General features: G+C 33.0%; 2 protein-coding genes across 2 annotated transcripts in view; one reads left to right on the top strand and one right to left on the bottom strand.

The window, feature by feature from the left end:
• Positions 1–1,010: 1,010 nt before the first annotated feature.
• Positions 1,011–3,790, bottom strand: LOC143046829 (protein PML-like). Its single transcript, XM_076219889.1, has one exon. It carries the CDS (start codon positions 3,788–3,790, stop codon positions 2,552–2,554), a length of 1,239 nt encoding a protein of 412 aa, XP_076076004.1. The 3' UTR covers positions 1,011–2,551.
• Positions 3,791–6,037: 2,247 nt separating this feature from the next.
• LOC143046827 (uncharacterized) overlaps positions 6,038–20,377 on the top strand; it is an 80,215-nt gene continuing 65,875 nt past the window's right edge. Inside the window, exons 1-12 of the mRNA XM_076219888.1 lie at positions 6,038–6,260; positions 8,277–8,304; positions 9,124–9,211; positions 10,071–10,171; positions 11,170–11,400; positions 11,966–12,061; positions 12,820–12,953; positions 14,063–14,270; positions 14,478–14,620; positions 14,975–15,215; positions 18,465–18,643; positions 19,306–19,492. Coding sequence (XP_076076003.1) covers positions 6,204–6,260; positions 8,277–8,304; positions 9,124–9,211; positions 10,071–10,171; positions 11,170–11,400; positions 11,966–12,061; positions 12,820–12,953; positions 14,063–14,270; positions 14,478–14,620; positions 14,975–15,215; positions 18,465–18,643; positions 19,306–19,492 — 1,693 coding nt within the window. The 5' untranslated portion in view covers positions 6,038–6,203. The remainder of the gene's footprint in view (positions 6,261–8,276; positions 8,305–9,123; positions 9,212–10,070; positions 10,172–11,169; positions 11,401–11,965; positions 12,062–12,819; positions 12,954–14,062; positions 14,271–14,477; positions 14,621–14,974; positions 15,216–18,464; positions 18,644–19,305; positions 19,493–20,377) is intronic.

The following is a 20,377-nucleotide window of genomic DNA, read 5'->3' as shown; positions in this document are numbered from 1 at the left end:
GGTGTTTGATTTCCCCTGAATGGAAATTTACTGGCTGCCAAAACAAATCCTGTTTGTGAATACTGCCAAATGTTTGTAGAGACATAAGTTGTTGAATACATAGGTCCCTTTTGAATGTAATCCTTACATTTCTCATTTCTTGAAGACGATCCGACAAAGATCTGTTAAGTTCAAACTTTTGGGATAGGATTTTGTTAATCTCTAGAAAGCATTGTATTTCTGTACCTTGACTGGAACTTGTCTCTATTAAACTAATCCAATTTTCGATCGTACTTTTTAAACTAGACAAATGAGTCTGATCGTCGTTCATTTGAAGATTCACTTCTTTCTTGACAGCATTCAATTCTGACTGAATGTTTGTCTGAATATAATCTAGGTGTTTTTCAATGTCAGATCGGATATTCTTAAATTCTTTCAGTATGGTCTCGACTTGACTTTCAAACACAGAACTAAATTTCTTCCTATGTAAAATTGCATTATCAACTGCTTTGCTTTCTTCTGAAAGTTCTTTCAACAAATAGTTGGTTGTTAACTATTTAATATTTGACATAATATTAAGCTATGGTTAACGACGCTATTTATCCTATTTGAGCTATGACAATTTTGCCCGAGTCTTTTGAGGTCAACAAGAACTTGTTACTGTCTTTTAAAAATCTAATAATCCATGGTGATGTTAATCCGAGTGTTTTCGTGGGAATTATTCTGATTAATTTTCCACCTTTACTAAGTTGATGAATATTGTTGGTCTCACAACCACAAATCATGATAAATGTTTCTTTGAGAATCTAAATCTATTCTGGCTGGTCTTGACAAATCATTGCTACTATATTTGAAGACGTTTTTACCTTTTTTTCAAGCAAACAACATAATTTCCAGTTCCATAAATGTAGACATCCGTGCGAGCGTAATAACAGAACCATGTATCAAATGTTGATATGTGCTTAATTGTGGATCCAGACATAGAGTCTACCCTACTGACAAAACAGTCTTGAGCTACGATAAATGCATCGTCTTGAAATGTTATACTATTAGCATAACAATCTATTTTTAATTCAGTATGCACTTCGAGTGATTGTATGTTTACCACCATTATAACTTTTTCTTCATAAATGGTCACAGCCACATTTTCTGCGTCAACGACAGTTATATCATACGGCAATCCATTCAACAATATTTCGTTGATTTTCATTCCATCTGAATCAAATATTACGATCCTCTTGTTAATTCTGTCGCAAAGTATTATTTGATTCCCATAAGAACACCGGTTATGCCTCTATGAGGAGTTTTCTCAGTATCTAACACAATCGAAATAAGGTGTTTGATTTCCCCTGAATGGAAATTTACTGGCTGCCAAAACAAATCCTGTTTGTGAATACTGCCAAATGTTTGTAGAGACATAAGTTGTTGAATACATAGGTCCCTTTTGAATGTAATCCTTACATTTCTCATTTCTTGAAGACGATCCGACAAAGATCTGTTAAGTTCAAACTTTTGGGATAGGATTTTGTTAATCTCTAGAAAGCATTGTATTTCTGTACCTTGACTGGAACTTGTCTCTATTAAACTAATCCAATTTTCGATCGTACTTTTTAAACTAGACAAATGAGTCTGATCGTCGTTCATTTGAAGATTCACTTCTTTCTTGACAGCATTCAATTCTGACTGAATGTTTGTCTGAATATAATCTAGGTGTTTTCAATGTCAGATCGGATATTCTTAATTTCTTTCAGTATGGTCTCGACTTGACTTTCAAACACAGAACTAAATTTCTTCCTATGTAAAATTGCATTATCAACTGCTTTGCTTTCTTCTGAAAGTTCTTTCAACAAATAGTTGGTTGTTAACTATTTAATATTTGACATAATATTAAGCTATGGTTAACGACGCTATTTATCCTATTTGAGCTATGACAATTTTGCCCGAGTCTTTTGAGGTCAACAAGAACTTGTTACTGTCTTTTAAAAATCTAATAATCCATGGTGATGTTAATCCGAGTGTTTTCGTGGGAATTATTCTGATTAATTTTCCACCTTTACTAAGTTGATGAATATTGTTGGACTCACAACCACAAATCATGATAAATGTTTCTTTGAGAATCTAAGTCTATTCTGGCTGGTCTTGACAAATCATTGCTACTATATTTGAAGACGTTTTTACCTTTTTTTCAAGCAAACAACATAATTTCCAGTTCCATAAATGTAGACATCCGTGCGAGCGTAATAACAGAACCATGTATCAAATGTTGATATGTGCTTAATTGTGGATCCAGACATAGAGTCTACCCTACTGACAAAACAGTCTTGAGCGACGATAAATGCATCGTCTTGAAATATTATACTATTAGCAAAACAATCTATTTTTAATTCAGTATGCACTTCGAGTGATTGTATGTTTACCACCATTATAACTTTTTCTTCATAAATGGTCACAGCCACATTTTCTGCGTCAACGACAGTTATATCATACGGCAATCCATTCAACAATATTTCGTTGAGTTTCATTCCATCTGAATCAAATATTACGATCCTCTTGTTAATTCTGTCGCAAAGTATTATTTGATTCCCATAAGAACACCGGTTATGCCTCTATGAGGAGTTTTCTCAGTATCTAACACAATCGAAATAAGGTGTTTGATTTCCCCTGAATGGAAATTTACTGGCTGCCAAAACAAATCCTGTTTGTGAATACTGCCAAATGTTTGTAGAGACATAAGTTGTTGAATACATAGGTCCCTTTTGAATGTAATCCTTACATTTCTCATTTCTTGAAGACGATCCGACAAAGATCTGTTAAGTTCAAACTTTTGGGATAGGATTTTGTTAATCTCTAGAAAGCATTGTATTTCTGTACCTTGACTGGAACTTGTCTCTATTAGACTAATCCAATTTTCGATCGTACTTTTTAAACTAGACAAATGAGTCTGATCGTCGTTTATTTGAAGATTCACTTCTTTCTTGACAGCATTCAATTCTGACTGAATGTTTGTCTGAATATAATCTAGGTGTTTTTCAATGTCAGATCGGATATTCTTAATTTCTTTCAGTATGGTCTCGACTTGACTTTCAAACACAGAACTAAATTTCTTCCTATGTAAAATTGCATTATCAACTGCTTTTCTTTCTTCTGAAAGTTCTGTCAACAAATAGTTGGTTGTTAACTTTCCCTTTATTCCCTTTGCAGCTGATTCAATTGGAATGACACCATCAAATTTTCGATGATAAACGGCAGCACAAACTGTACAACAAGGTTTAAGATGATCCATGCAACATATATCTTCGGGTTTTTCTGTATGAAGATCACAATATATAGTCTTTCTATACTTAAAATCTTTTGGATTACGTTGGATGTCATGTATTGAAACAATGTTATGTTTTGAAGAAACCTTAAAGGATCTGTGAAAAGTGCTACATTGTGAACAGTAAACTTCTTCACAGTCCAAACACCAGTCTTGTGCTACTTGTGTCTTTTGTTGAATTTCACAAGAGCTACAATTTTTCGAAGACGTTAATATGTCTTTTTTGTCCATTAGTGATTGGATTAACTGATTGTATGGTAGTTTCTGACACCAACTTTTAGGTGATGTTTCTTTTGGCGGCTTTTTCACAAAGACCCTACATATTGGACATAAAAACCCACCTTTTGAACAATCCTTTTCAAATGTAGACACAATATAAGTATGAATATATCCTTCACAAAATGTATGAAGACAAGGTAAACATTTTGGATCCTTAAAAGTCTCTAAACAAATAGTACATGTTAACTCGACGTTTATTTCTTCTGAAGTCGCCATATATATTTTATTTTAATACTTCCGGATGAAAGTTTATCAATACAACCATAAATAGATTAGTTTGTAGTTAAAATGTGGTCGTGAACAATTTGAGTTATCATATGGGCATGATTACGTCATATATAGCTCATTGCAAGAAACTTGCTGGTTTTGAAAATCGGTAGTTAAAATCGCCAGTAAGATAAAAAGTTGCAAGGTCCGTAAAAAGAATTGCAAAAACAATTACTCTAGCAAAGCTTATTACGAACAAGCTGATCCGGCAAGATGTCCGAATATTATTTTTTTTTCGCGCAATTTTAGAAGCCTTTGTTGAGATCACTTAAGCACTTAAATTAATATGGTTTTAATATTAATTACTCACAGAACTAAGTATTGGAACATTAAAACTGAACATAGAAGTTTTTTTAACAATATGAAACTCGTATTTGTACATGTTATTATGTGAATTGTATAGAAAACGAGTATCAATTTGTATCCTGCTTTAAGAGCTTTGAGTCTAGTTTTTTATGACCAACTAATCATGAAAAGCTTCAGTTGTGTTTCCTTTTGCAAGCTAGCCCAAATACTTTAGTTGTTCAATTGTGTAAAATTTCAAATGCTGCATGGAGGCTAAGACCACAAATTAAATCTTCGTCCTTTGCATTTTTTGTGCTTGCTATATACACGTATACTTGGTTATCATTATTTCCTGTTGATATGCACATCTACATAGTATGTCCTTATTTTCTACAGTTTCGTGAAATTATGTTGTGTGGTTTCAGAGGAGTTGCTATGATAAGAACAGGATTGACAAACTGACAGACGGACGGGACAAAATCCGGCATATTATATCCGACGAAATAAATAACGTGGGGTATAATTAGTGCTGGTTTCTTGTTGGGTATTTGTGTGGTACAGAAAAAAAAAAACACCGCACCCTCACCTCAAAGATGAACGAGAAAGGAAAATTAGATGCCTAGATTTATTACATGTTTTATGCATGACACCACAATACCAGCAGTGTGTCTGAGATGTTAGACAGTCATACAGCTACATCTACATCGACGACACTCGAAAAGCTGGAGTTTTTTGATCCATCACTTAAGTATGAAATTTAGTTTGACGTCTTCCATGACAAAAAAAATTTGAAATATGATCAAATATACAATAGTTTCAAATTGTGCTCAAATTTTATGCTGGTTAAAAACATCATCTATATTTTGTTTGTGTTGGTAAGCCACTATAGAGAAACTTAGTGAGTTTGATCTTGAATTCCTCACTGCTCTCAGTTAATCTCTAATAGTTCGTCTGGTAGTTAATTCTGATGGTCCGAGGTAAAAGTCACACTATTAATTGGCAAACTGTGATTACACGATGCCATGGGTGAAAGATACCTGAGGGACACTGATTTAAAAAGGGACGAAAGATACCAAAGGGACAGTCAAACTTATAAATCTAAAACAAACCGACAACGCCATGGCTAAAAATGAAAAACAAAAACAAAAAACAGCACACATGACACAACATAGAAAACTAAAGAATAAACAATACGAACCCCACCAAAAAACTAGGGGTGATCTCAGGTGCTCAGAAGGGTAAGCAAATCCTGCTCCACATGTGGCACCCGTCGTGTTGCTTATGTGATAACAAATCCGGTAAATATAGGTCACATTCATGAAAGGGAAGGGGATTGTAGTTACGACGTAAGGAACATATCCGATATCTCATGAATCGAAATTCAAAACAACCGAAAACGCAATGACCAAAGAAGAAAAAGGCAAACAGACAAACAAAAGTACAAAAACCATGTAACCAATGAGAAAGAATGGAAAATTCTTCGGCCAATGATACATTAGAGGTCCGTTTTCTAAAATCTTTTCACAATTGTTTATAAACCAAAAACCAAAAAGTAGAACGAAACAGATGCCATTTATTAATAATTTTCAATATAACAAGTTAATTTCATCGTTTGTATAGTTTACAACCATTTTCAGTGATCTCGGCACTGGCGGATCCAGAAATTTTCATAAGTGGGAGCCCACTGACTGCCTAAGAGGGTGCCCGCTCAAATCAGGCACGCTTCAGCTGTAGTGATTCCCTATATAAGCAACCAATCCCCCTGCCCCCCCCCCCTTAATCCGCATCTGATCGGTTCGGATATTCATTTTGACTGATCATTATTACCCTTGGAATGTAGGATTTATCATGGCGGCAAATCATACAAAAATTTGAGCACTGCTCACTTGGAATCCACTAGCGGTCACGTGAAGAAATATTGTAATAGGAACAGTTGTAATAAAAAATCAGTGTAAACAGTTACTGTCCACTGTCATCTTCTTCTAGGATATACATTTTGGCTGAGCATGGAATATTGGACTCAATATTGAAAAAAAAAAACGAACACTGCTAAAATATCTGTTGCATTGTGTCCACTATGATTTGGACCCGCCTCTTATGTTTGTTAATAGTTTTAAATCCCATAAGTTTACAGGTAAGTCAATACATTATTTTTTGTATTTCACGCAAATAATCACACGAATTATATCTTGAAATGATTAAAAATATAGTAAATAAGTATTTGTAATATAGGTGTACTCGAATCGTAATCAGTCACACTGTTGGTCTACACAACAAATCCTGTGACGTGACATAATATTGATGCTCTACAAGGACCTGTTTGGGGTTCAATTTAAGTAGTCCTGCTTTTCGAAGGTAAATAGTTATAGTACCATATAAGTTTTTCCAATTCTAGAAACTTTGAGGCACATACAAAAATCGACTTATCTCCCTTCCTGTTGATTTTACGTTACGATCATGTTGCATCTGGGAAGAGGATAACTTACGAGTTAATGGTCTGTGTCTCAGGTTACATTGCAAATGAAATGAGTATTTAAATTGAAATTGTGACCGATCGAACGAAAGGTAAAACATGACTAATCACTGCAATAAGTCTCCAGGTGTCTTTACAACAAGTATACCACAATGTTAAATCTAGGTTTGATGTAACAATTGACAAAAATGGCTGTGTTTGCACCTAAAAAATAGAGACATAGGGTGGCGGATTGAGGGGGTTCGTGTTGCAGGGGTTGGAACAACCTTTTTTTGGATGATAATGGCATTTGAATGGAGACACATGGTTTGACCCCTTTTTTTTTAGGTTGGGACCCTCCCCCCTTTTTTTATGAAAATTGCCTGATCCTCCCCTGCTCATATGCAGTTTGGGATCTTTATTACTTGGACTACCATAAGAGAGGGTCTTAGTTGTGGTACCATCTGCATCATGAGAAATAACAGTAAACATTCCTGCCAAATGACAGTAAACATTCCTGCCAAATGACAGTAAACATTCCTGCCAAATGACGTACACAGTATTTTGTGGTAAACAACAATAAAATGACTTAAATTTCTTTTAGAAGATACAAAATCAACTAATTTTGAAGAATCGCGTTAATTTTTTTCCAAAATAAAGGTATAGATAATTATTTAAGACCTCTTACAAATCAAGAAAAGGACACTTTGACGAATGACGGTAAAATTTTAACCAATTTGACGATAACGGTAGCCAAAATTTACCATTTGACAACTGACAGTAAAGAGCATTTCTTCCCTCATATGAGAGTGTTAAAGGAGGTTTACAGAATAGAAAACAATGGGAATAGAGTATGAGGTGTTAAAGTAAGAGGAAAAGAGAAAAATAGGCTAAAGTATAAAGAATATAAACAAATGGCCCCTACCCAGACCCACCTATATCCCCTAGACACATAAAAGAAATAATTTTTGTCATGTTGACTGTTTTCAGAAAGAAAAAAATATCTTAATTTTTTCCATCACTGCCAGTCTTTGCCAAACTGTTTTATGGTTGGTCTAACGGATAGAGAAATTTGAACTTTTCTACTATATATTCATCTAAAAAATCTTAAAAATTCTGTCTGTCCAAATAAATTTTTGTCTAACATTTTGTCAGTTGGGCAGAGTTCGGGATACACTGACTGCAGAAGATGGTAAAATAAACAAATACCTGAAGTCACATATATTATACAAATCACGTATTCACTAATCTCCAGATGTTAATTTTTTATGAATGAGATTTTGAAAAGTCATCTATTGTGTAGATAGCAAGTTCTTCTGATTTGATCACACTGACACAGTGTTGCTGCTTGACCTTGACAATGACAGCCATTTGGAAACTTCCAAAGACAGGTGCACAAATATACACATGTACATAAGGATTAATGTAATACAAAAGCTCCATCAAGATTTCAATATTTTTTTCTCATCTATTCTGTCATATTAAATATTCTTCTCAGCATATTTCATTTTCTTTTTAAATGTTTCTTTATCATCCTTTATTTATATTTTTATCCTATCTCACTTATTACTCACCCTTTGCCCCTGTCTCTGAGCACCACATGATGTCTTATGGTTGATTTTGTTGTTATATATCTGTGTCCTTACTTATTACCTTCCTCTTCCTTTAAAGATAATTGTATTGTTTTTTTTATTTTAGGATGATATCCAATTTACATGTCCAGAAGGTAAGTTATAGAGAGGGGTCTCATTAAGGTGTTCTGATCCCGGATCAGCTTACTGTTTTGTCAGATCCCCGTATCCCGCTTACACATGTACGTAAGCAATTCTCATTTTTTTGTAACCTCGTTTTCACGACACAATTTGTATTTCACGTGTCGCGCTTAAAAAAATCGTCAATCCCACGTCATGCTTGGACCCCAATGAGACCCACTAGAGAGATGAATTATTATTTAGAAATATTTCAAATAAGTCCAGAGTTCTCAAAATCTACTTTTATCTCTGGTGATCCTAGAAGAAAATCTGCTGGTCCATACTGAAGACTCCTCACTATTAATTCTGTTACGAAATACTGAAATTGTGTCCATTGTTGAAGATGCACTTAAATTTAGATGAGCAACACAGGCTCTTTAAGAGCATCAAGTTCTTACAATTACGATTTTTAGGACTTCTTATGAAATTTTTACTTACTTGGAATATTTTGTAATTCCTGCAGATCTGGAGTGGTATTTTTTTGGTTACATAAGTGTATTATCATTTCTTAGTTATTTTTACAGAAACTAATATTATGTATTCCTGATCATCAACATTTGTTGTCCTGTTGACTGACTTTTCTTATTAAAAAAAAGAGTTGTAGCAAATTTTACAGATTTCACCATCTTCGCCACGACAACAGTTTACACGCATTTACAGATTGCATTAATTTATGGCCCAGGATAAGGGTTAATTCCTCCTTGTTCCTATTAGTATTTTTTTGGTATTACTATAATTTAAATTAAGAAATATTTGTTTCATAGAATATAAGTAATATTTTTATATGTTGACAGGATGGGATGTACATGTTACATCATGTTATCGTTTATTTCCGGACACAGAAAAACAGACTTGGGAGAGTGCATTACGGATTTGTCAAGGGTGAGTTAAAACAATATTTCACTGACTTAGTACAGGTCACTAGGCTTCAAAGCTTTTTTTAAAAATGAAGGAGTTCATTTAAAAATAATAACACTAGCTTTTCTGGTTAACTTTCATCAGAAATGCTCAAAGCTAACTATATGTATATGAAAGTCTAAGGATTTTGTATAACCCCAAAAAAATGATAGCCAAATACATCTAGGGTCAACTTTGCATGAGGTAGTTAAAACCTTTGTTTCCTAACAACTTCTGTATAGAAATAGGCAATTCAAGAATGTTTGTTATAAATCATGTTGGTACTGGTTACTGAGCTGATGCTACTCTCAGGCACTGACAGTCCATCAGCAGTGGTATCAATCAGGTTTTAAAAGATAAATACATCAGTATATTAATTTTACGTGGAAGTGCTTTTTGGGCTATACCTTCATCAGAATCTCATTGCTGAATATTTGTAGCCATGAATGTATAAGAACTGAAAGAATTGACAAGTTTGATGACCAAAAGTAACTTTTGTGCTAATCTATGGTGGCCAGTAAAGGCTATTTCACGTTTTCGTGTTTTTGCCTTTCATATTCTATAATAAAATAATAGCGAACTCCATCTTATGTGAAGTTTCCCTGAGGGAGTTGAAACCTAAGTTTCCTAATAATTTCTTATTTATAAAACAAGAAAAGAAAGATTTAGTTCAAACATATCAGTAGCTTTGGATGTGAATTAGTAGACATTTTTTTTGTGTTTTTCAATCCGATTTTTGTAAATCTTATAGATACTTTATATTTTATATATATGGTAATTTGTTCAGAAAAAGCTGTTAAAGAATTATCATTCTAAACAAATTTGTCTTGCTTTCTATTGACAGGACTGGTTCACATTTAGTAACAATTAAAGACTATTATGATGGCAAGGAAGTCATGGAATTTGTGAAAAAGCAGAATTCTAAAATCACAGCAGTTTGGACAGGTTTATATAATTTGGTTGTTTGTTTCACTTTATTTTTGGTAGTAAAATTGTCGACAGTTCACCAAGTGTGTGTTCACCTTTAAACTGTGTTCAAATAAGTTTTCATGAAAAATTTAAATAAGAAATAGAAATAAAAAGATGTGGTATTGGATCCATTTGCCCCAAACATTAACATTATTCTTTTGAATTAATTTTAATATTTGAAGAATGGATATGTTGCATACAAATTAATGACACAGCATCTGAATAATGCAATACCAAAATTACCAGACAAACAGACAGTCAACCAATGCCTTTTCCATGTTCAAGTTAAAATATGAAAGCCATTGTCATCTTTTGATATGTCTACACTTCCAGCCAGTCAGACTGGTCACTAATTTATGTCAGTTACATATTTCATTTCATATAAGATCACAGCATTATGAAATAAAAAGATTAAGGAACAGCAATCCAATAAGACATATAACAAGCAAACAAAACTCTAACTTTATAGCACCTTTCTCTGGAAGTCAATTACTAAATATGATATCCTATATTAGCTTGCATGACCCTGAAATACTTTGTTTTTATGATTAGAATCTAATAAATAAATTTGGTGTTTTTACTGTCTTCTGATTGGTTAAAATTATTAGTTTTATTTTCAATGTTGTCAATTTTGATGGCGACACGCCCACTCTGACGTTGTGTATTCATACGCCAACATGTGTGTACGTTGTTATTGTTAATATTACAAAATAATATAAAAAGTTCTTTTAGCCTTATTTTTGATAGAAATTTATTTATAATGAATGGCAATAATTTATATTGATTTTATTGAACCATAAAACTAATTTTTGACTCTTCACATCTAACATAATCCGCTTTGTGGATTATTCAATGTGAAGAGTCAAAAATTAGTTTATTGGTTCAATAAATTCAAAATAGATAATAGCCATTCATTAATTGGTTTTCCTTATACCTTTAATTTAATACTTTAATAGTGTATGACAATTTTTCAGGATTTAATCGTATTAATATTCATGGCACTGATGCCAACTCTGCAAGATGGAATACTGTAACAGGACCATTTACTGCCTCAAGATATGAAGGGTACTGGGCTGATAAAAGTCCCAACGTTGCCAATGGAGACTGCATGTTTCTTGTCTTTGATAATGAACAGCACAAATGGCAGCTTGGTCGATGTGAACAGAAATTGTCATTTATATGTGAACGCAACTCATGTCCACTGGGTAAGGTTAAATTAAACACTGACAATTTATTATTATATGATTTGGCCTATCCATCATCTGATTTGAATGTCTATTGTTGGTCAACTTTTATTTGTTGAAACAGCTACTCCAGTATTACTGTAGCAAAACTGGAAACATAGAAAAACAAGGAATTGCCTGAAATTGGAAGAAACCTCAGTGGCGGATCCAGGAGGGGGGGGGGGTTCCGGGGGTTGGAACCCCCCTCTTTTTTTGGCCGATCAATGCATTTGAATGGGAGCATATAGTTGGAACCCCCCCCTTTACTCTGGGTTGGGAACCCCCCTTTTTAAAATTGCTGGATCCGCCACTGGGGATTGTAGTTACGACGTAAGGAACATATCCGATATCATTTGTGAAACAGTTATTCCATAACCTTGCATGGTTGGTTACACATTGCTGCATAATGATTGATCTATTTATATTGGAGCTTTGATTCATGATTATAAAAACAAAGCTCTCAAAATATATACAGAAGTAACTATTGCTTGTTTTTAATAGAATTAAGCATATAAAGTATTGAATTTGATTTTTCTTTCTATTTTAGGAAGTTTTTTCTGCAACAATGGTAAATGCATAAGTAACAGATGGAAATGTGATGGAGAGGATGATTGTGGAGATTATTCTGATGAAATAGATTGTGGTAAGTAGGTCACTGTGACCAACATATTGTCCCAAAATAAGCCAAAACCTCAATTTAAAACATGACCTTGACCTTTAACCTTGACCTCATTTTCATTTTGGTGGACCCTGGAACTGGAATCAAGTATAGATTCTCCTAGTACTTATGATGTATGAGTTACTCAGACATTTTACTAATATCAAATGCAGAAGGGGAAATAACTCATATGGAGTCTTCAGATTAATTTGGACAACCTGAGGATGTAACAAGCAATTTGGTCAAATAATTTTGTTGTTTCTTTTATCTATAACTGAAATTTATCAATGAAAAATATGCTAAGATATTCAAATTACAAAATGATGTTATAATCGTCAAAAAAAGTACATAACTTTTGCAAAAAAGGTCGCAGGAATCTTGTATCTGTTAAAAAAATAACAATGATGTCATAATAAAAGTCATCTAAAAAAGATTATCTTTCTTTGTCCAGAATTGCAGTTAATGATTCAACTACAACCAGTGCTTTATACAATGCAATACTTTTCTACCATACTACATATTTATCAGGAATTGGTTCACTATCATTTGTAATGCAATTTTTAGTTTTACTTCCCACTGAAAAATTAATGCAATATTTACCCTTTAGTGCTTACAAGCATTTCAATTATTTGATTTGGTTTCCAATCTTTCAACATTTGGAACAAAACTCCATTGAAATAGTGTCATACCTTTTATTAATTATCAAGCTTAAAAACATGAATTTTGGTATGATTTATTTATAGAAAAAGACTGCCGTATAGTACATACAGCTCCATCTGGTATTGTACAATCTGTTAACTATCCAGATCCATACCCAGCTTCAACTGACTGTCTTTGGACTATAGTTGGAAAGGAAGGCACAAATTTAATGATTGAGGTAACTTTTTTTTATTTCACACAAGTGAATATGGTGATGAAACATTTTCTTTTTAAATTAGAATGAAACTGAAAACAAATAAAAGTATTGATATGAAATAATTGTCTGTTGTGAACTTTTAGTTATAATCTTGTTTGTAAGCTGGAACATGAAATCATTTTTAGCTTAGGTACTCCTGTTCTTATTTTGTACATCTCAGTTTGTTAAACATTTCAAGGCCCTGCCTACTAGTTTCTGGTCCAGCAACTTTGAGTTAATTAGTAATGTTACTGTCCATCAGATTTTCTTTTCTGAATTTTATACGATTAATTAATATGCGAGACATATCTCTGTATCAACAGTTAGTTAAAAGAAGTAATATCAAAGCATTTTGTTTCTTAATACATTGATATTAGAAGATGTGGTATGAGTGACAATGAGACAAGTCTCTATCAAAGTCACAGTTGTAAAAGTTAACAGTTATAGGCCAAAGCACGGCCTTCAACACAGAACCTTGGCTCACACTGAACAGCAAGCTACAAAGGTCCCATAAAATGACTAGTATAAAACCAATCAAACAGGAAAGCCAACCATCCAATTTATATAAAAAACAAGAAACGAGAAATACTTTTGGAGCACATCATTATACATTACACTGGGTCGATGTCACTGCTGGTGGAGATTTATTTCCCCAAGGGTATCACAAGCCCAGTAGTCAGCACTCTTTGTGCTGACATGAATTATCATTGATATTGTTATATTTATAAATTAACTGTTTACAAAATTTTGAAATTTTTGAAATACTAAGGCTTTTCTACCTCAGGCATAGATTACCTTAGCTGTATTTGGCAATACTTTTAGGAATTTTGAATCTCAATGCTCTTCAACTTCGTACTTTATTTGGCTTTTTATAACTTTTTTGGATTCGAGCGTCACTGATGAGTCTTTTGTAGACGAAAAGCATATATATAAAATTTAGTCCTGGTATCTATGATAATTTTTATTTATCTACTATATTACATATGTTGTTGATGCTATAGCATTATTTTATATGCTGATTTGCAATAAACTTATTACAATTACAATTATCTATATTACAATTACAATTATCTATATTTTTTCTTGACCAGATTGATAAGTTTGACACAGAGAAGAATTCAGATGTTGTGGATATCCTTGTTGGGGGTAAAACTGAAGCAACATCTACACTACTAGCAAAACTGTCAGGATATTTACCAGGAAAGAAAACTTATCGCAGCTATAACAATTACCTAATTATCAGATTTGTCACGGATTCAGCAAAACAAAGAAATGGATTTTTAATTAAATACTCGACTGGTTAGTCTATTAACAATAATCAGTTCTCAAGAATTGGCTGAGTTGAAAAAATAAATACTTAAAGACAGCAATAAAAAAAATCACCACGAAAACAACAAGGCAAAAAATCAAAAACCAACAGAGATTGAAAATTGAAAATCTATGAAATACAATTTAACTTTTGAAAACTGTTGGGTCTTAGACCTGAATTTACATTTTGTTTTTCAGTGGAAGCAGATACATCCATCTCCGTACTATTGACTGCTGAAAACAAACCTTTAACATTGACTGCTGGCAAAGACTACCTTGGCAACAGAGATTATACCTGGGTCATTACAGCAAAGAATACACAGAAAATTGTAACAATAGAGGTATTATGTGAAGAAATCTTCAAAAGAAATTAAGAGAAAAAAATTCAAATTATGAGTTTTGGCCAGAGACTTTTCTGATAGGAATCATGCTTTCTAGCTACACATAAACAAAAGGTGTGCATACAGGCAGGATTTTGATTTTCTTGAAAATTTCCACATGAGATGACAGATTGTTGAATTTTATCATTGTTGGTGAAATTAGAAATGGAGGGTATATGGTTTGTCCACTTTTACATTTAAGCTATCTTCTTCAGTATTATATTGAAGTCAGTTAAATATGATAGACTTCTTTTTGGTATAATTTTATTTTAAGTCATATCTTGACTGAATATTTTTGGCATATTTATTTTTCAGAGAGTATCCCTTTCCCTGTTTAAAGGTGATTACATTGACGTACATGATGGAGATTCACCATCCTACCCATTACTGGCCCAATACACTGCAGACAATAACGATAACCTAAAGAGAGATCCTAAATCTCACACAGAACCAGTATGGCCACAGATTGTATCATCTACTGGTAACCAGATGTATATTATCCTAAGAACACTACATACTACATCAGGGTTAGGATTAACTCTTAGATACTGGCAAGGTAAAAATTTAAACAAATAGATTGATAAAAAAGAAGATGTGGTAGAAAACTAACGGTCTAATTAATGTAAAAAAGATGAACGAATACAAATATGTAACACAGCAACAAACAAAAACCACTAAATTACTTGTCTACTTGAACTTCTTGAACATTGATATATAAGATTTAAATTATTAGGGGTCTTATGTGGCTGTTGAATGCTACAGTTTTACTTGTTCATAACTACATATTTGGTCATGTCATCCTACAATGTGTTAACCTAAATAGTTTCAGTTCTTTTGTCTAAAACGTCTCAGAATTTTAGACATGGATGTTGATGAAATGGTGGTGTTTACATTAAAAATCACATGTCCTAGCTATACCTCATATTTCAATAACTTGAAATGAGGATACATCTTTATAATAACTGTGGACTAATTTATTGTCTAGCCTGCAACTTTTGTTGCAGAAAGCTCAATATAGGGATAGTGATCCGGCGGCGGCGTTAGCTAACTTCTTTAAAGCTTTATATTTTAGGTCGAAGACCTGGATGCTTCATACTTTGTATATAGATGCCTCATGTTACGAAGTTTCCGTCAGTCACATGTCCAATGTCCTTGACCTCATTTTCATGGTTCAGTGACCACTTGAAAAAAAGTTCAGATTTTTTGTAATGTTGAATTCTCTCTTATTATAATAGCCACTAGATTGACAACAACACTTAAGTTATCTGCAATTTTTATTAAGTCGACATGTTTCACCGATTAGATCGGCGTCATCTCTTATTATAAGTAATAGGATAATTATATTTGGTATGTGCGTACCTTGCAAGGTCCTCATGCCCGTAAGACAGTTTTCACTTGACCTCGACCTCATTTCATGGATCAGTGAACAAGGTTAAGTTTTGGTGGTCGAGTCCATACCTCAGATACTATAAACAATAGGGCTAGTATATTCGGTGTATGGAAGGACTGTAAGGTATACATGTCCAACTGGCAGGTGTCATCTGACCTTGACCTCATTTTCATGGTTCAGTGGTTATAGTTAAGTTTTTGTGTTTTGGTCTGTTTTTCTCATACTTTATGCAATAGATCTACTATATTTGTTGTATGGAATGATTGTAAGGTGAACATGTCTAGCGGGGGGATGTCATCTGACCATGACCCCATTTTCATGGTTGAGTGGTCAAAGATAAGTTTTTGAGTTTTGGTCTTTTTATCTAATACTATATGCCATATAGGTCAACTATATTTGGTGTATGGAAAATATTTTTATGATCTATATGGGTCAGGATCCCTAATTGACCTTGAGATGAGGAACTCAGATGACGTAATTAAAAAAATATATTAGTTCGCCATACAATTGTGGATGCTGTGATTTTAAAAATGGACATAAATGAACAATAAGAACTGTTTTATAGAGCTGATGTGATGAGAAAAGAAATATGTAGATTTGACCTGAAATAAATTATTAGAAAGGACAATTTTTTTATTGAATTTTATGATCAGAATTTTGGGATTATTTCATGAGGAGAGTGACATTTTTCATCATCTTCCGGGTCCAGCTATTTGCGAAAAAAGTAATCTTACTTGCCACCCCGAAAATTTAACCAGACATGTATAAATGTATCAGCTTCCATCATACATGTTCAAGTAAACGATATGGACTGAGCAACGGAGGAAAACGTTACCATTACCGCCTATGGAGAATTAATTGTAAATGTATACCCATATGTCAGTCGCGCAGGTTTTATTTGACCATGACCTTATTTTCACGGTTCATTTGCTCAGTATTAAGTTTTTGTGTTTTGGTCTATTTTTCTTAAACTATAAGTAATAGGTCAACTATATTTGTTGTATGGAAGCTTTGTTAGCTGTACATGTCTGCCTGGCATGGTTCATCTGACCTTGACCTCATTTTCATGGTTCATTGGTCTTTGTTTAGTTATCTTGGTTAATGTTAAGTTTATGTGACAGTTTTTAATAAAGCTTTATACTTAGGACTATCAACATAATATCAATGATTAGTAAAGAAGGCGAGACATTTCAGCGTGTGCACTCTTGTATTAGTAGTTCTAATTTTTGTATATATATATTAGATGGTAGAAGATGCTTCATACCTTGTATATAGATGTCTCATATCACGAAAAAGTTTTGTCTTTCATATGACTTTTGTCCTTGATCTCATTTAACTGGATCTGCCTCTGCATAAAACAAAAGCATTAGCTAAATCGTCTGGCCTGTTTCATTTGTCATGATTGAACTTGAGACAACATGTAGCAATTATTCCATACACCAAATATAGTTGACATATTTGCTGATTGTATCTGATAAATTGACAAAACCATGAAAACATAACTTTAGCCACTGAAAGATGAAAGTGAGGTCAAGTTGATGTAAAACCGGCCAGATAAACATTTACATCTGACAATCATTCCCTATATATCAGCCCTATTGGTTATAGTATATGAAAAATAGACCAAACCTAAAAAATCCTAACATTTATGTTCAATGAATCATGTAAAAATGTCAAGGTCAGATATAACCTACCAAACAGACCTGTTCATGTAAGCCTTGCAATCATACCATATACTGATCTTCATCTGACATTGACCTCATGGTTCATTGGTTAGTTTTTGTAGTTAAGCCTTTTTCTCAGATACTGTAATCAATAGGTCAATGATATTTTTGTGAATGGAGTTATTGCAAACTGTACTGATCTCTCAAACAGTGTTAATCTGACCTTGACCTCATTTAAAATTATCAAGGATTATGTTAAAAAAGGAAGATGTGGTATGATTGTCAATGAGACAACTCTTCACAAGAGCCCAAAAGACACAGAAATTAACAACTATAGCAGTGGCGGATCCAGAAATTTTCATAAGTGGGGGCCCATTGACTGCCTTAGAGGGGGCCCACTCCGGTCATACTTCAGTGATTCCTTATATAAGCAACCAAATTTTTCCCAGAAAAAGGGAGGCCCAGGCCCACTGGGCCTCCCCCTAAATCTCCCTTTGTATAGGTCACCATATGGCCTTCAACAATGAGTAAAACCCATACTGCATAGTCATGCAGGTATAGTTTATATGATACTTGTATAAAACATTTCAATATAAATACAATCATAATCTGTAAATCCGGCAAGACATTTCATCATGTGCACTCGTAGAGAATCTATTTTTACTCAAACTTACAATATTAATTTCAACTGTTTACTTAATTTGTTGTAAAGTAGAACTATTCCAAGGGTTAATAATATAGTTATTTCCAGGCTGTGAGGTAAACCTGACATCAGATACAGGTGAAATTTACTCACCTGGATACAAGAAATCAATTAAATATGCTAATTATCAGAAATGTTCCTGGAAAGTAAAAGTACCCAGTGGTAAAGGTGTTACTTTGTTTTTCAACAAAGATGCTGATTTTGAAGATAAAAAGGATTTTTTACAGGTATGCTTAAGATATATCTACTCTTAAAATCTTTGTTGTGCTTCTTAGATTATATTTGAGAACTAAATTTTATTATTTATTATTACAGCAAGGACAATTCTGATTTAAAAAAATTTAAATTACTTAGTTTAAAGTAGTTTTTCATGAGTAACACATCTGCTTTGTTTACTATGTAATACGCATGCATGAAATTATTTTCAGCAGATTAGACACTTGATTATAAAATAATTGAATTAAAATCGCTGGTAATTTCCTGTCAATTTGATAAACAAAAAGAATCCCAGATTGAATCCAGAATCACCTGTATGTTAGTTTTGTCATATAACTTCTGGTTTTAATTTCATCTTCTCAGTTGAAAGTAACTTTAGCGATTTCAGAGATTAATTTACCATTTTGAGTCATTGAGAAAAAATTTGTGAATCCTTGGTCTGCAAGAGAAGTAAACATTAAAAAAGATGTCACTCTCTTATTAACCAAAATATGGCATTTAAATGTGGAGTAAAAGAAAGCAAATGTTGTCCACAAGAAAACATTGTCAACAGAGGCAAAGGGTAACAAAAATGGCAATAATCAAAAACGTTATCGGATTCATGATTTTTAAAGCATTATAGAAAGTTTTCAAATTGTATTGTATTTATAACCTGACATGTTTATTTAAATAGGTATTTACAGAAAGTGCTGATGGAAAGAGAACTGCAGTCCACAAAGGAAAAGGGTTTGATACTGCTTCATTTCTCCAGCTGGCAGAAAAAGGTATAGGGATAAATTCACCTGATGGAAAGATGTATGCAACGTTTACCACCGATTCTGTTCTCAATAGAAGGGGTTTCTATGGAGTTTATTCTGTTGGTAAGTTTAAGAGCAAGTAAATTTATGTTCTTTAACATTGAATACTTAGGTTCTTTAAATAATACTAGAGGAGCTTCCAAGTCATGTAAAAAACTTACTCATTGAAATAGTTACGCTTGATCCTTAGCAAAGTACTACACCATTTCACATATGAAAATCAACAATTGCATTCTAAAATATGCACAAAAAAAAGACAAGATCAAAAAGGTAAATTTTGGTCAGTCGTGTTTTCCATGGTTACCAAATAATGCTAGAGGACGTTTAAGATGTGGTAGCTTTAGATATTATGGTCAATTATTTAGCTTACATACATGTGATTCTTCCAGCGGGAAGTCAAACTCTCCGCTTTTCAGACCCTCTTCTGTCCCTCCCATTAAAATGTGAAATCTCTTTCTTTTTGAAAATGTTAACCATGTAAAATTTTCAGTAGACATTTTATTTACAAAAAAGAGAGGGACAGGGTAAAAGTCTGAGAAACTTGAAATTGATATATGAAAAGTCGGAGAAAAACAGAAGTTTCCTTTTATTGATTTTGTGTCAAAAAGTAAATGGGTAAAATTAGCCTGAGGTTTTTAGGATTAAACTGTATATATGTTACAGTGAATTTGTATAATCAGGGATTATGTAGAATCACTAAAATTTTCAGGGATAATGTATAATCACTGGTTAGTTTAGGGATTATATATAATCACTAAAACTTTCAGGGATTATGTATAATCACTAGAAAAAATGTCAGGGATTATACAGAATAACTGAAATGATACTAAAATATATAACATATTGAAATATCTTAAAAGTTAACCTTAATATATCATAATAATAACCTTAATATTGTAAAACGTTAGGCATTATTTATTAATATGAAAGACACAAAAATATTGAAAT

The sequence above is a fragment of the Mytilus galloprovincialis genome, chromosome 9 (assembly GCF_965363235.1).
Source record: "Mytilus galloprovincialis chromosome 9, xbMytGall1.hap1.1, whole genome shotgun sequence".
Taxonomy (NCBI): domain Eukaryota; kingdom Metazoa; phylum Mollusca; class Bivalvia; order Mytilida; family Mytilidae; genus Mytilus; species Mytilus galloprovincialis.
This window is presented reverse-complemented; position numbering and strand designations above follow the sequence as displayed.